At 40.4% G+C, this 16,918-nt stretch overlaps 1 protein-coding gene across 3 annotated transcripts in view; it reads right to left on the bottom strand.

The window, feature by feature from the left end:
* The window catches only part of ano10a (anoctamin 10a), a 35,346-nt gene that overhangs the window by 15,357 nt on the left and 3,071 nt on the right, over positions 1–16,918 (bottom strand). For all 3 annotated transcript variants that reach the window (XM_008286196.1, XM_008286195.1, XM_008286197.1), the window contains exons 3-13: positions 15,971–16,126; positions 15,662–15,859; positions 14,933–15,067; positions 13,529–13,648; positions 13,019–13,203; positions 9,286–9,670; positions 8,811–8,866; positions 8,633–8,707; positions 8,074–8,262; positions 7,733–7,924; positions 7,107–7,235 (exon numbers count right to left, since the gene is read on the bottom strand). In XM_008286196.1, coding sequence (XP_008284418.1) covers positions 7,107–7,235; positions 7,733–7,924; positions 8,074–8,262; positions 8,633–8,707; positions 8,811–8,866; positions 9,286–9,670; positions 13,019–13,203; positions 13,529–13,648; positions 14,933–15,067; positions 15,662–15,859; positions 15,971–16,106 — 1,800 coding nt within the window. In that variant the 5' untranslated portion in view covers positions 16,107–16,126. The remainder of the gene's footprint in view (positions 1–7,106; positions 7,236–7,732; positions 7,925–8,073; positions 8,263–8,632; positions 8,708–8,810; positions 8,867–9,285; positions 9,671–13,018; positions 13,204–13,528; positions 13,649–14,932; positions 15,068–15,661; positions 15,860–15,970; positions 16,127–16,918) is intronic.

Here is a 16,918-nt window from a genome sequence, read left to right as displayed (position 1 = left end):
TTACAGTTAGTAATTTAAAATAAATGTGTACGAATGTCTATATATTCAGGTGTGTATTATGTGTGTACATATCTATCTATCTATCTATCTATCTATCTATCTATACACATATATGTATACAGTTTATTTTTGACATGTACACATTGTAATTGTTTTTATTTCTAATAATCTTTGTTTTGTTATTACCAGTCCACATTTGTAGCAAAGCCTGTCGCAGCAGAAGTACCAGATATTTCTCTTAGAAGATAAAGATCATCCATCCATCCATCCATTATCTATACGATGGTTATTTCTCACTGGGGTCGTGGGGGGCTGGAGTCTATCCCAGCTGACTTAGGGTGAAGGCAGGGGACACCCTGGACAGGTCACCAGTCTATCACAGGGCAACACTTAGAGACAGACAACCAAGCACACTCACATTCACACCTAGAATCACCAATTAACCTCAACATGTTTTTGGACCTTGTGGGAGGAAGCCAGAGAACCTGGAAAGAACCCACGCTGCACGGGGACAACATGCAAACTCCACGCAGAGACATCCTGGTGCCCCCACCGGGACGCGAACTGGCGACCGTCTTGCTGCGAGGCAACGATGCTTACCACCAATCCACCTTGCAGCAGGATGAAGATCAGACTACACCTAAATAGATCTAACAAATCCAGATAAATAGAAATATTGCTCTGTGTATGCTCAGTGCTAAAAATAGCAACAATTTGCTAACATATTAGCATCAACTTTATTAAGTATTTTAAAGCAGATTGAATTTATGGGGCTCCGAAAGCTTGAACACTGTAGAAAAACTGCATTAATAATGAAGAAAATCCTTACAAATACAATTTAGTGCAAATTCAAAAAAAACTTTTACTTTGTTTAACTGCTCAGTTTTTGGTTGTTCCTGAACACCGCAGTTCTTGAGCTTCTGAGTTCAGTGCAGATCAAGACATGTTCAGTATTTTTGGCACCGATGGGGCACTTTGCACTGTTTCCCCAGGTCAGTCCAAGATGTCCACGAACATCAACTACGCAACATATAAATACAGAACACAGGCTACAAATCAAATTTTATAATCATTAATTTTCAAAATTTTCAAGAGCTTTTCAGCTTAAGGTCTCCGTCATATTAGAAACACTTGGTTGTTGTACACGGAAACTTCAAAAGTACATAGAATGACAAATCATTCACTGCTCCATTAGGCCGTGATCATGTCTCCCTTCATTTTTGGGGTGGACACAGTTCAGAGTGCCTGTTCTGTTGGCTCAGCTGCAATGAAATGAGTAGATTATAACAGACAGACCCGTGACTCTGAAAGAAAGTCTCTGTCTGTTTCTGTGGCAGGCTGGCTGGTTGCCTGGTTACTGTTCACTGATGTGTGTAAGCCCTGTACAGTAATTACCCAGGTATCATAGCACCGCTGCTGGAAAGCAATGAGGCACTGCCCTCCCGCCCGCTCCCAACCCAACCCCATAACCAAGATAAGAGGAGCTGAGTGTTTTGATTTTTAACCCTTGACTGTATGACTCTCTGATTAAATAACCAAGAGTCAAACTTCAGTGATGACTGACTTAAAAAGCGAAATTTGAAACTATTAAAAGAAAAACACATTTGCTGTTTTCTGTCTGCACTAACAGCATCCGGGATAGACGCTCATTTCCCCCTAGAGGTGGCCATATTTAAATCTACATGGACTCAGTGACCCAGTAATGGATTTAGAAAAAAAGTGCTTCTCCAATGGCAATATATTGGATGTTGTGCCAATAAGCGACATGTATGTGTATTCATGTGTAGCTCCCCCTTGGTACACTTAACATTATACAGCCTGGCTCTCATTATTCTTGTTGTCCCATCTCTTTAATAGCCTGCTTGCTCTATTCTAGGAAATGTGCTGGATGGTAACAGGCAGGAACGTGCTTAGATGTACAATCAGCTAGTGACTCACATTCATCATACACACACAGGCACTGGTTTTCTCTGCCTCTTCTCTCTCTCCTCAGACCTGTCAGTTGTTCTCTCAAGCCATTCCTTCCTCACTGTTTCTCCATCATCTGCCTCCTGTTTCCACCATCATTTTATTTATCAACTCCTTTTCATTCCTCTTATCTCGACTTTGATTTGAGCCTTCTATCACAGGCCCGTCATGTACACTATAGAGCAAAGCACATACAAACGTATACATGACGGTTCTAACTGATGTAGTGTGTCGTCACATGCAGGACGCCATGGTAGGATAGATCACTGGTATACAAAACTACAGAGAGTAATAGCCTCACACACGCTGTGAGCTGCCCCGGTTATTTTTGTGTGTTCTCCAGAGCAGCATCTCGCCTCCTCTCCTTATTCAGGTGAGGGGGCAGAATATATGTCAGAGACAGAACACCACCCCCAGGGCCAAAGTGCAGTCTACTGCTATAAAAAGTCATGTTCACTTCCATTCAACCTAGAAGACTGTTTGAAGGCGGCAGGGATGGATGAGAGGTGGCATGCTCCCTGTGTGACTCTCCTAACATCCCTTTGGGGCTTTCAATCAACAAGTCTCCAAGCCTGAACCTCTGCTTGCAGCTCATGCACATTAAACCCAAACAATACAAAAGTGTTGGACAGAACAATCAACACACCTGATTATTTTATTAGCACCATGTCTACACAAGAGGCAGTTCAACAACATCTTTCAGTTTTAGATTGAAACAGTACAGATCTTTACACAGACTGTGAAACAGCTCCTGCTTTACGAATGAAATCTGCTGTTACAACCTGCCTAAAGTGTATTATTTTTATTCAAGTCTGTTTCTTCTGTCTCATGGGCATAACTACAATCACTGCCAAAACACAGGGGACCTACAGTCTACTGCACCTAAATACCTCCTATAGAAACAAATAAAACAATGACGTGGCTGCTGCTCTGCTAATGTGCTGCTCATGCTACACTTCTGTAGCGTTACAGCATTACCAGCAGAGAGGTTACACATTTAATGTCTGTCCTGAGGACAAAAACAAAGGTCATGATAAAAGTGATTAAAAAACGTTACCCATTTGGTAACAGAAATGAGACTGCTGAATCTCATGGATATTAGCCTGTGTTATAAAAGTGAAGGGAGAAGAAATATTAGGGAGTTGATCCTCTGAGGAGTCTTAATGTGCTCAACAAATTATGGTTGTAGTCTTCAAAATGTATAGCATGTCTTGTGTAAAGGTTTTTCGAGTATTTAAGGTAAAGGTCAGCAGGTCAAGTTTGAAGTTTTTACTAAAATGTCAAATAATGTCCAAAGCAAATGAAAAGCTTGAGTGTATACTTCTGTTACCTTCCTGGATTTAGACATTATGGAGGAAGACACTGTCAGTGTTTTTTTTAACAATAAAATAATTGATTCCACAGTAGTGCTTTGTACAAATACACACTAATTACGTCAGCCCATGGAAATGTGATTTTGAGTCTAATTGCTACGAATCTTTGATAACTTATTCACAGCTCTAGGAATGCTAATCTCATGCATCTGTGGATGGTATTGTTGGCCAGTCAGCTGACTTCGGTCCAGACTGAAACATTTCAACAACTGGCTGGAGAAAGTGCCATGAAATAAGGTGGTAACATTAACATCACAATACAGTCCCAGTGAGAACGAATCCTGTGTTATTATGAGATTCACATTCATAACATACATGTCTTCACAGGTATTGAATGGATTGTTGTTACAATTGGTGCAGATTAGGGCCGATTATAGCCCTTTTCAAAATAATCATCGGCTGGAGTTTTGCCATTTAACACTGATATATTCTTGTTTTCTCATTAAACAGTAAATGCTGTTAAATGTCAGTCGTGCAGAATGCTGCTGTTGTGCCATTTGTCCACTAGATGGAGCTCTGACTCCATTCAGTCCTCAGTCCTCACCGCTGTCTTTTTAGTAGTACAGGAGGAAGCTACATCCAGGCAGCATCACAGGAGTGGGCTGAGCGGAGCTACTGACAGATAAGTTCATAACGTCGTTGTGACATTAACAAAGACTCAACATGTCTCCTGTTTCACTTTAACTCTCTTTGCCATATGTCATGACAACTGACGCGTGCTTCGTTGCGTCGGTCATGCTCTTCATTCACGTTGCATTGCTAAAGTTGTGCTAACCTAGCTTAAGCTACTCCCTGTCTGTTTATGTTAGCAATGACATGGCTGTCGTGATGCCAACCTAGTATAGTGTTAGCTAACAGCTTAAAAGCCAGTAAGTAACTGCAGAAATAATTTTTTTCTGCCAAATATCGGAATCAGCATCGGCCTCGAAAAATCCATATCGGTCGGGCCCTAGTGCAGATATTCATGGTCCCCTCAGGAACAATTATAATGCCTTTCATGATGCTATAACTTTTCATCTTGTACCATTAAGTTAAATCTTTAATTTGTTAAATAGTTCGTTGTATTAAAAAAATACCCCCAAAACGGATACTATTGCACCCAATGTTTAGTGCTAATTAACAACAGTTAACATGCTGACATACGAAACAGAGATGGTTCACACATTGAACAAAGCTGTTAACAGGACCGTAAATTAATTTTCTGTATGTGTAAACCCAGGAGCTGTCACAGAACACAGGTCCTCACATGAAGTCAGCTAAGTTGCAAATGCAAAGAAACCACCAATAAATTAAAAAGCTGCAGGTTGCCATCAACAGAGCTCATGACCTGTGGCCCCCACAGTGAAGCTGTTTACCACAATGGCTCTTTTAGAAAGTCCCCAGGGTGTCTGTAGCAAAACGCCAATGACTTTACTCATTTGGTTGTTCCTAGTTACCAATATGCACCAGTGAGCCACAGCATTAAAAACAACTGACAGGTGAAGTGAATAACACTGATCAACGTTGATGGGTGTCCTCCATGACAGCAGCTTCCCCCAGCAGGAAAATGCACTCTGCTACACTGCAAGAACTGTCCAGGAACAACTCAAGGAGCAAGACAAAGAGCCCAGGAAATTGACTGAGCCTCCAGACTCCCCAGATCCCAATCTGATCAAGCATCAGCATGGTGCACTGGAAAAAACTCGACCCATTGATGCCCCAGCAAATAACCTATAGGACCCAAAGCATCTGCTGCCAATATCCTGGAGCCAGAAACCCCAGGACTCCAGGACTCTCCCAGAGGTCCTCTATTGATGCCCATACAGGTCAGGGCTGTTTTGGCAGCGCAAAGGACAAAAGTCAAGTGTTTCCAAATGGTCGTCAAAAGAAATCTAAGAGTCAGTGGTCTGAACCCGCAGTAGCCTGATGGCAAACTGAGGCTAAAACAACTGAATCTATCACTCACCAAAACAGAACTCCCAACAAAAGAAGATTTATTTAAACAAAAGGCAATCCCGACAGCTGCTGAAGAAGACAGATCACACACAGGGAACAAGTTTTCCATGGACTGTGGAGTTTATCATTCAGCTCTGTGGGTGGAGACCACACATTCAATCAAACATGCAGACGATCAATATGACCCAGTTTCTGGGTTGGCATCAGCAGAGAAATGCTGTACAGTGAGGTGCAGTAGACTTTAGAGAGTGTTTTACAGTCTGAGACGATAACTAGATGGTTAGAACAATCATTCCCTAGGAGCTTGTTAAAGCAGCACAAACATACAATTTTTTTCTCTATGAATGTCCTAAAGAAACCTCCCCCCCCTACCCATCCACCCACTACAGGCTCACTATTTATGTTTGCGTTGTTATTTTGGTACTTTTTCTCTGGAGGTATGAGGTGTGTGTGAGTGTGTTAGGCAATATGCCTGTGCTATTTGAACACAACACAGAAGAAGGGAGCGGGCTGACGTTAATGTTAATAGAAGTAGACTCAAGAGAGAAAGAATATGGAGGGGGGGATTCTGGATTTAACACACACACACACACACACACCAAACAATGATAGTGTGACTATGAACAGCGCAATAAACGTTTGTTCACACACTCTCATGCACACACAATCTCTCTCCCTCTCCCTCCACGACCCATCCTCCCAGTCTCACCCACAGATCTATGAGGATCTAATTTGGACTGTGGCTCCATCTAGTGAGCAGAAATATTCACTGGCCCTTCAACTACCACTATGTAATTGATTAGTACACAGCCAGTAGAAGCAGGACTAACTGCCTGGGGTATTCAGAACCTTTAACTTTTATTTCAGTGCTGTTAACTGAACACTGAACATAAGCATTTTAGGAACATTGTTTTACCCAACAAATTAGCACAGAATGAAAATATACAGTTTCCAAAGCAGACACACTGTTCTCATCTGTCATAACTGGAAAAATACAGGTGTAATTTGACAACTTATAAAAAAAACGACATTCTATTTCGATGTGCTGCTTCAGTACCCTGCTATTATGCATTTCTGGGACACTAATGCTCTAACTAAGCTATTGTTAACATAATTTTTTTCTACGATGAAAAGTTACGTTTTCTGCTATTAAAAAAATATATAATTCACTTGCAGCCAAATCACCTGAAGTCATTACTGTCAATATGTTTAATGAGAAAATGTTGCAGCACAGTCCACACAGCCCAAAATAAGGCAAACACTATACTGAGTACTACCAAAATAAGTCAGAGATCAATACAATTCTAAAAAGAATAGCCCAAAACATGGTTCTCCTTGTTCTGTGCGCCAACATTTAACAAACCGAGTTACACTAAACTAGCTTCGTAAAAGAAGATATAATGGCAGAACTGTTTTGTGCTAGGTGTCTGATGATATTATAACATGTTTAGTCTGCATAGAGACTGTTAGTGTGGCACAGCTTTTTAAAAAGGTAAGAATGGGGCAGAATTTGGCAGTAGTCTATCTAGAACACAGGTGGGCACAAATAACAAAAAGCATAAAAATCAGATCAGGGTTTTATGGGTGATATTGAAAAAAAGACCACCTTCTGTGACAATCCTGCAGATTGCTCTGGGAAAACTGACTTTTCCCTATTCCTTATAGGTTGGTTGGTAGCATTGTTTTGTAATAAGTGACCCCAAAACAATTACAATGCTATTGTTGTGCTGCAAAGTAATCACATACGCAACGCTACTCTTCTATGTATATAGTTAATTTATATGTTGAATTACATGGGAGTGTCTTTGTGCATGCATGTGTATGAATTACCTCAATAGCCACTGTCCACAGTATTAGCTGTGTCTCTGAGTCAGGAAAGTAAGCTTTGACTTGTGGGGACATGCCGATCAGCGCACAGTTGGTAACAACAGCTATCACACTCATGGCCTCAAAGGCAAGCTGGACAGAGACAGAAAGACAGCAACAGTCAACGATTTGTTTCCAAAAATGGAGACCATTTTTTGCCAGCTGGGCACATTGTAGAGTAAGTGAAACAGTATGCTGTTCTTAATCAACCAGCTCTCTTCAGATTAGGACTGCATGTTAAAAATAAGGCTAACAATATTTTGCCCTAGGGAGCTATAATGTTCTCATTGACAGTGCACTCGGATAACATTTCAGGAGGACACTCAATATTTCAACAAGGATATGGAGGATATGAGTATCATTTGCGAGTATGAAGCTTTTTAGTAATATTTAAACCTTTGCTTTTGGTCTTTGTTTTTTTTAAAAAAAAAAAAAGAACATCATATATCTTTTGTGTTTAGCTTTTCCTAAAAAAAAACAAAACATAAACTACCTTGCATGTGTCAAGAAAAATCTGAAAAATCCACAAAAGTTGCAGAAACAATCTGACATTATAGTTCACACAGGCTCGCTGTGCTTGCGTGTCTCACCTGCCAAACTCCTATGTTTGCAGCTGGGTCAGAGAAGGGTCGTTTGAACACTCGACACATTTTGAAGGCATCAGAATAAACCTCAGTGATGTTGTTTAACACCACTAGGACAGCAGCTAGAGGGTAGACGCAGGAGAACAGACTGACATATCCAAACAGAAGGAACAGCTCCAGATAGTCATCAAATGTTCCCTGAAAGAAGTTAAGAGGCACAAAGAGGCACAAACCCACACACAACCACAAATTAAAGGATGCTAAAGAAGACATCATAGTAATTTGTCTGGTGTATTGATTTTGATTTTTATTAGATTCATATTTGAATGAAGACGAGGTGTACTGACCAAGTACGTGCTCATGTCGGCCTCCAGCCGCACCTGCTCTTCCAGAGGAAGCTCTTTTTCCTCCAAAGTTTTTTGTTTCTGGACTTTGCGGATAACCTTTTTGTTGCGCCTCCTCTGGAGCCAGTAGGGCAGGAAGGCTTCCATGAACTGATTCAAGATCTGACTCGTGATTAACAAGGTGGCCAGGCTCTGTGCAAAGTCAACAACAAACAGAAAGATGCAAGAGAAGTCAGAGATCGTGAGAGGGGAAAGGAGGGAAGACAAATTAGTGAGTGTGTTAAAAAGTAAAATGCATAAAAGTATAGAAAGAAAAAAACACAAAGAAAGACACAGGAAGGTACAGTGGTCAGGTATGAAGATCAAATATGTAAAGGAATCAAGGAAGGGGGAAAATATCAACAGAATAAGAAAAGAAGATAGAAGTAAACTATGGAGAACAAGTAAACTATGAAAGCAAATACAATTATGGAAAACTTAGGGAAGGACTGAAGTAGAAAAAAAAAAGAATAAAAAGAAACAGAATACAAGTAAATGTTGAATAAAGGGAAGGTAGGCCTACCTGTCTGAGCAGCACCATGTCCTGCATAACAAAGGCGATGTAGAACAGCGAGGCGAAACAGTTGAAGAAGTTGAACTAAACAGAAACAAGGCAGAACAGATATAAGTTGGTGGTGACAAGAAAAACTGCAGTCTGATCAACAAAGAGTGAATTTTGGAATGTTGTTATTTATACTCACAACTAGTACTTTGAGGACCAAGTGATTCTGATATGAAGACTCTAGTCTGTGGTTTTCTAAACACCAAGAGGAGAAGCAAGTCAGCAACTAAAACTCAACTCTTAAATAATACATTCACGCTTACAGCTTATCACAGGTAATATCATCTGCATTTTAGTTTGCAAGGTCATCATATAGATAAAAAATTCTTCCCTCAATTAATAGATTACCTATTTAGTCTATAAAACATGACTGAATAGTGAAAAAGGTCCATTACAAGTCAATAGGACCTAGTGTAACATCTTTAGATGAACCTCAAGCAATTACTCTACTATGAAAATAAAAGCAGCTAATTCTCATATTTGTGAGGCAGAAAACATGTTTATAATTGTTGTTTCATAAACTCCCTAAACTTAATGTAGTGCATGATTTGATTTACATTGTTTTTATACTGGAACTTCCTAAAATAGATTTAGAACATGACAGAACTACTCACCCCACTCAGTGAGGAACTCAGCGGCATATCTGTAGATGAGGTTCATGATCTCTATGACCACAGCGTAGATAATACTGGGAATAAACAACAGTATTCCTGTCCAGAACGTGGGGTCCTCATCGTGGATCGTCAGCGCCCATCCCTCCATGTGGAAGTAGATCATCATGACGTAGAGGGACAGGTAGAGACAGAGCAGGACAAAAGGCAGGGACACAAGGTAGATTCGCAGGTGCCTCTTGGCTGTGGGATAGACGGGCTCCTCGCGTCCTGTCACAGGGTTGAACCCGAGGACACCATGAAACCCAGGCCGAGGTTCTTCAAAGGCCTTTTTCCTGCTCAGTGTGCCCCAGCGGTAGGCCAGTGAGGCACTGAATCGCTTCCATAACTGGGGGAGGAAAAGTTTAGCAAATCAGTTACTCAGCTTTCAATAGTCTGCTACTCTTTCAGTCGATACTTTAATATGTTAATGCACATCTACAGTATTCCGACAATGTTTTTATAGTCTAACTGCTCCTCTTAAAGCCCTGAAGTTGTATTCCCACATGAGGTTATCCAATGCTTTCAGCAGCGTAGGGCAATGTGAATAACATTTTTTGTTGTGGTGTACGTAATTCTTGCAGTCATAACCAACTCCTTAACAAATAATGGGTCAGTTATTTTTTTGACTCATACCTTATTTGTGTAGTCTGTAAAATGTAAGTAAAACAGCATAAAGGTAAACTGTTTTCTTTGTAATACCTCCACGACTGCTAAACACCATCCTGTATCTGAACTCAACAGGCAGGCAGTTTGTTTTAACTTCATGGCTTATTTTAGCTCTGATATGCAAGATGTGAGACTTTGCCCAAATCATGATCAATCACTTGAATTTATCGCAGATGGACTTGAATCAAAATGTAGAAACATCTCAAAGATGATCAATCGAAAAGAAAGGCTGCATTTTAAGTGCCAGAGCAAAGAGTCTGAATACCTTTTTCTGTTATATTTCAGTTTTTCCCTTTAATAAATTTGCAGGAAACCTTTTCTTTTTCTTTTTTTTTTGCTATTATGGACAATTTATTGTCAATTAAATGAGGGAAATTAATTTAAATGATTTTGGCGTAGAGGGGCAACATGAAAAGTGAGAAATGTCTGAGTACACTGCAAATCATTATACTAGACACACATCAAGAAAGCCTGGACGAGGACTCTTATGAAGTGCTGAACAGTCTTAAAGTTGAATGAAGCAAAAGGTGTAAATACAGGTTTTAAACAACAGCTCAGCCTGATCTTAGAAATCATGCTCATATGATTATCTGTCATGATCACACATCGAAACAGATGTACTAGAAATGAGAAGGTGATGTGTAGTCAACTGTAGGGTGATCACAGGGTGATGATACACTGTATATGGGTCTGAACACAGTTTTAAACTAATATGTTAAGCATCAAGGAAGAGAGGCTTATTTACATCATTTTCACTTGCTCAATAAACACTACCTCTGTCAATGAACTAATACATAGTAATGAGACAAAACAACAGCCAAACTGAAGCAGTTGATGCTGCTAACCACTGTTTTTCTTATTCTGTAGCTAACAATGTACAATGTTTTTGAACTGAATACATCATTATATTGTATGTCCACTTCACACAATGGAGACACTGAATTTAAAAATATGAAAATCATCAGGTTTCTTAATCCATCTAAAGAGTTTATTTGGTAAAGTTGCATACTTTATGTCTACAGAGGTAAGTACAACACTAACCAATCCTTACATTTAAAAAATAAATAAATAAAAAAATGAAATGCAGTTTACTGATGGACGCAGAGACCTCTACAGAGCCATCAGGGTGTAATTTGACAAGTTATATGTAAATGCACTCTGCAGATTTGCTCCCACATCAACTGCTATAAATCAAAGATTGCGTTGGTGGCTGAACTTTTAAAGCTTCAGCAGAAGGCACAGCTCCTTTCTGAAGGTGACTGCTGGAGATATGGCTGAGCTTCCAGTAGAAAAGTACAAGAGCACATTGAGAGTGGAGGTGTGGGATTCTGAATTTAATGATTTCAGCCTCTCTTAAGCTGGTGTGTGTGGTCAACACCAGCATGCAAAAGAGAGACATGTGGCTAAACAAGAAGGCTGCTAGTTTCACCAGAGGTCATGTCTTCTTGTTTTCAATATTCCTAAATCATTTCTCAGGCTCTATTGGTCCCACAGGAGGTAGTGATGAAGCTGGTCCCCAAAGTTTGAGCCTCAGACTCAGACAGAGACAAGCCAGCCTGCAAATCCACAAACCAAAGACAACTGTCCCAGCCAGCAGATGTGGTAGATGATGCAAAGGTCATAATAGCCCTGCTGCAGATGTGGATGAAAAGCCTGACCAGAAGAAGCACCCTGAGCCACACAGAGATTTAGGTAAGGCTGTCATTTCTCCAAAAGATCCTCTGGCCCTCAGTGCTGAATTAACTGCAAACACTGGTTTGGATGAACAAGTACAGTAGCTTTCAGATAGCCCACAGCCAGACCAAACATTCCAGCCACATGCTGCAATAATTTTCTTCTGTTGATGGGTTTCATCACTTCTCAGACCTCCACTTATGAACCTCCTCTACACTTCAGTCCTGGAGTACAATGCGAGTAAGAGGTCCAGCAGAGAACCTGACTCTGCTGTTGTTTCTGCTCTACCACCTCTTTTGCTCTGCAATCTCAAATCTCCTCCCATTCAGGAGGGTTTGACAGTCAGCCAGTCTGAACCAGTCCAGAACAAGGCTCTGCTGTAATGCAACTCTACCACCTCTCCCAACTCCTCCAGCTGAAGCTGCTGTGTCAGTTCAGGAGCAGAGGGGGATGAGTAAGCAGCAAAGGCAACAACAAACTCATCAGATTTCCCTTGATGCGACGCAAGATGACCTGAACTTCAGTCAGGCTGAAACTACTGTGATGGAAGGTGGAATTTAAGGGTTCTTTAATGGGCTCAGAAAAAAATGTTCTGCTGTTTCCTGTCTGAAAAAAAGACTCAAGCTATTCCTCAGTTTCATTATTTCTTTGTTCATATTTTTCATTCCAATTAAAAACTACAATTCTGCTGTTTCATTGCTGTCAGTCTGCATAAGTCTTTTTTTGATTTGTTGTTAATTAATGGAACTTCAACCACAGACGTTCTCTTATAGCAACTTATTTGCACTACAGTAAAGCCTTGATTTCTTTGAAAAGTGTAACTTGCAGTTTATCTCAGTGTTAAAGAGGTATGAAAAGAATACAAAGCAAATACACACAGCCAGAAGCAACAGTGAATGGAATGAATGAAGAAAAAAAAATATCTATTGCCCTGTAGCCCTTTGATATGCAAAGAAAAGGGTTATGAAACAAAGACTTTTCAGCATCAAGAAAATACAGCATTGGTAGATAAAGTATTAGCATCTTTACTGAAACGATTTAGAGTATTTATATTTGTGTTTTACTCATTTATCCCATGTTCATGTGTCACTGATGTGCAATGTGAACCATGCAATGGTAAAAATAAAAACACTGCTCATACTGCCTCAAGAGCATTATTCTAAAATCATGAAATATTTTTGAAAAATAATTAAATAGGACTTCTTGTCTGGGACATCTAAAATTCCTGAAATGACTCTTGTAACACAACCAGGTGTACACTTGAATGAAAACCATGTTTTCCAAAAAGCTATATGCACTGATATATATATATATTATATAATGATTTATATGAGAGTAAAATCAGTGTCCATACCTCTAGGATAACAGTGCACCAGATCAAGTTGAACACAGCAAAGACCACATATTTGTCGTAGTCCTCCCAGTCAAACAGATAGTAAGGCACCCCAATGAGGGCCATCGGTACTAGGGCAAAGGTGAAGTACTCCAGAAAGCCAAAGTAGAGGGCCTGTCCCTCACCATAGTAGTGTCTGATGTCATCTAAGGAAAGAGAATGACAAAGACAGCAGTGTGTTAGAGCACTGACAGGAACACTGACAGATGTTCAGTCAAAAACTGACAAAATAAGAAATTATTGTAAATCTTACAGGAAATAAGGGGAACAAATGAATCATCCAAAGTAAATAATAAGGATTTCAAGACCTTTATACATTGTTATAGGGAACAGTGTAAGGTGCGGCCCTCGTCTGACCACAGTCCCACTACACACAAAGCAACTGTTTATCCTACATAATGTGGACTACTCTCAATCCTCACAACGTTTTCAAGAGAAACAATGAGAGATCGGGATACATCTTCCACTTACCAAGAGGCTGAAGGGACAACTTCACCTTTTTATACCAAGAAAAAGAGAGCTTCTTTAGTTCTTCCTTTTCATGCAGAGGAAAAATCTGGACCAGAATCCCTTTGGACAGCAGTCTGCGAACTAAGACATAAATAAGAAAACATGCGTGTTACTTCCTGCTAGCATCATACCATTCTGATCTGTTTAATAATGTACATTGCGATGAATAAAAATATGTTTCGGTATTTTGGTAAATGCATATTTCCTGTGAAATATTTGGAACATGCTTTGCTGACTTTTGGGAAGATGATAAAACGTCTTTGTAGTATTTTTATACCTCACTATTGTTTGTCTGAACTCACTTTCCCAACTAAGTAAACATGCAGCTTAATTTTCTAAAACAAGGACAGGCAAACAATAGCTGGGAGCTTGCCCATTGTACACAATGCACTGTCTATAGCAAGAATTCCTATTGTCCAATACACAGCGACTAAATACAAGTACATGAAAGCTCTATCATTTCATCTGCTATTTCTTGAGTGCATCATTTGTCGAAAATGATTACATTCTGCTTTAATGCGATTTGTCAAACACAAGCGCTGAATAGAGGCATCCTATCTCCACTGCAAGTTCATTGCTTCCTTATCTCGCGTTGGGAATATTTCACTGCATTTGCATATTTATTGTTTCCATACTGCAGCCACAGAGAGAGCGAGATAGACGGCAAGAGAGAGGGAGGTACAAAGGCGGCAGTGGGGGAGAAAGGCTGTGTTAGTCTGTTCCCAAGGAGAGGTGGAGGCTGAGTTGTGCTGCCTTCATTTTTGCAACTTAACAACGCTACTACTACTATAGTATTTCTAAGTCATGTAGAAAATAAAATAGTAAAATCCTGTCAAAAGCTGGAACTGATAAACTATGCTACAAGGTGAAAGAGTGTAGTATTACTGCTTTGACATCATTTACACAAGAGTCAGTAGTCAGTGGCTGTTGCTTAATAATTTGTGGCCATTTGTATAATGCAACCAACAACCATTACTATACTAATTGATTCTCTTGGCAAAAATCATCATGTACACATGTTCTTTCAGATCATTATGTTACAGAATGTCAGCAGCTCTTAACCATTATTTTCAGCTAGGCCGATGAATGCTTTTAGACTCAACAGTGAAGATGCCAATCACAAGGTTCCAGAGTCCAAGATGATGTTTTAAACTGCTTGTTTAATCCAACAAAGCTTCCAAAATCTAAATACTATAAATTTAATTATTGTTTAAATAGCATTTATAGCTAAAATAGGCAGATGAAAATGTCTTCTTTTGTCTATTTGAGTGAGTTAAATACTTAACAAGTAATAAAACATCAGTAAGTGGATCACTATAAAGCTCATTTAAATCTAAACTGAGTGAGATGTGGACAGAGACTCACTGATAGATTTCCCGGGGTAGAGCTTGGCCTGGCTGTGTCCTGGTACATGAGTCTCATCTTTGGCTCGCAGTGTTTCCAGTTCATGTTTGATAATGTACTGACACTCAGCCATACTGAGGAAGTCGTCTCCATCCCCTGGAGAGACAGAGCAGATCAGAGACAAACAGCAAACAAACAGCCACGGTGACATTCACATCAAAGGCATGTTAAACAGCAATACGGCTACAATTCAGAGGCTGTGATCGGGAGGCCAGTCATCTCAAACTGTGACCAATACTGCAGTCAGAGTGTATCAGCTGCAATGACAGCAGTTTGTTCTGACACCTCTTTTGATTTTGGAGTTTGAAGGCTTGGAGCACTGACGATTAGCAATCAGACATGCTTGAACAGTGACAATAATGAACAATGATCCTGCTACCAAACAGCAGGCAACTTATTTAGCAGTAATGAAGGACTAACAATTAAAATGAATCTTGAAAGGACAAATAGATATGATGTACAATTATACACTATATTTTTGTTATTTAGCTGAATACCAGGGGGAATGTTTTTTCTCTCTTCATATGAAAAGAGAGAGGAAATTCCATTTCAACATAATTTTGACATTTTACCAACACAATAGCACAATGGAACATGTGTGATTTTGTCTTTGTTAGAAATGGGACAGTGACATGAAGTGTCGTGAAGCAGCGCATACATGAGCGCCGCTGAGACCCTGTCAGACTTTACCATTAAAGTCTTTGAAGTTGTGTTTGTTGGCACGTGTAAAGCCCCTCATGGACCCATCACTGTATTCCTTGAAGAGGCCCACATCCTCAGCACCAGAGAGCAGCCTCTGCCAGGAGGCCCCCACCAGAAATATGTTGGGGTTTTCCTTCTCCTGAGCATCAATTCCAGGACCCAACTGCTCCACGAACAACTCAGCACCTGGAAGAAATGACATTTTAAATAATCAGTGTAGTAAAAAAAACAACAAAACAAACAAAAAAAAACCACACAGAAAGCAACTAATAGAGGAGAGCAGATGAACTTCCATACCTCCATTCTGCTGCTGGTCTCTTATCCTGCTGAGCAGCCATGCAACTGCCTCTTCCTTGGTGTTGGAGGCCAGTTCCACCACCACCAGAGGAGTGAACCTGGACCCACTGCTGTCTACTGACGACCCCCGCTGCATCCTCCCCCCTCCCAGGACACCTGCGCAAGAAATAAGAGAGAAATGAGCTCCAGAGTAGAAGAAGAGTTGTGCTCGTCAGAGGGGCAGAAGGGAAAACAAAAGGTACAAAATGTTACGTATAAGTTAGAATTATAAAATGCATTATGTAGCAATTTAATATGTATATGTAAAAAATATATATACGGTCGTGACTCGATAATCCGACACTAAATGTAAAACCTTCTTTTATGTCGGACAGCAAGGCTGTCGGATTGTCAAGACGGAGGTCGAGATACAAGGAGGGCTTGATGTATGAAGGGTAATTTGTTGTTAATTGTTGTTCATAGCTGTTATAATAACTAGTAGGGCTGGTCCAAACAGAACTTTCTGGTCTCTGGATATTCAGGCCCAATTAATGAGGAGTATCCGAATATTCAGCGCGGTCAGGGGGACCACTGAGCGCTCCGACGGGGTAGCGCTCTGACAGGGTGGAAGTGGCCTGAACGCACAGGCAGTACTTGGCGGCTGATGCTAGTTTAGGATAGCGGTCACAATTCCGTTTGTGCCATCGGTGGTGGCGGCAGCTGCGGCCGCCATCACCACCACCATCCGTGTTTACTTTCGTAAACACTGAGCACGCTGCTGCATGTGACGTTGTTGTGTCCTCTTCTGTGCATGTGGGACACTTTTGAGTCATATCAGGTCCACATGGGAGATCACATTCAAGTCGCATTTAATTGGAAACGTGAACGAAAAAACTAAAAAAAACTTGGATTTCACAAAAAAATCCGAGATGAGCATTAAGTCCTACAGTCAGAACGTAGCCAATCCGT

This window comes from Stegastes partitus, unplaced genomic scaffold (genome assembly GCF_000690725.1).
Source record: "Stegastes partitus isolate 25-593 unplaced genomic scaffold, Stegastes_partitus-1.0.2 Scaffold441, whole genome shotgun sequence".
Taxonomy (NCBI): Eukaryota; Metazoa; Chordata; class Actinopteri; family Pomacentridae; genus Stegastes; species Stegastes partitus.
This window is presented reverse-complemented; position numbering and strand designations above follow the sequence as displayed.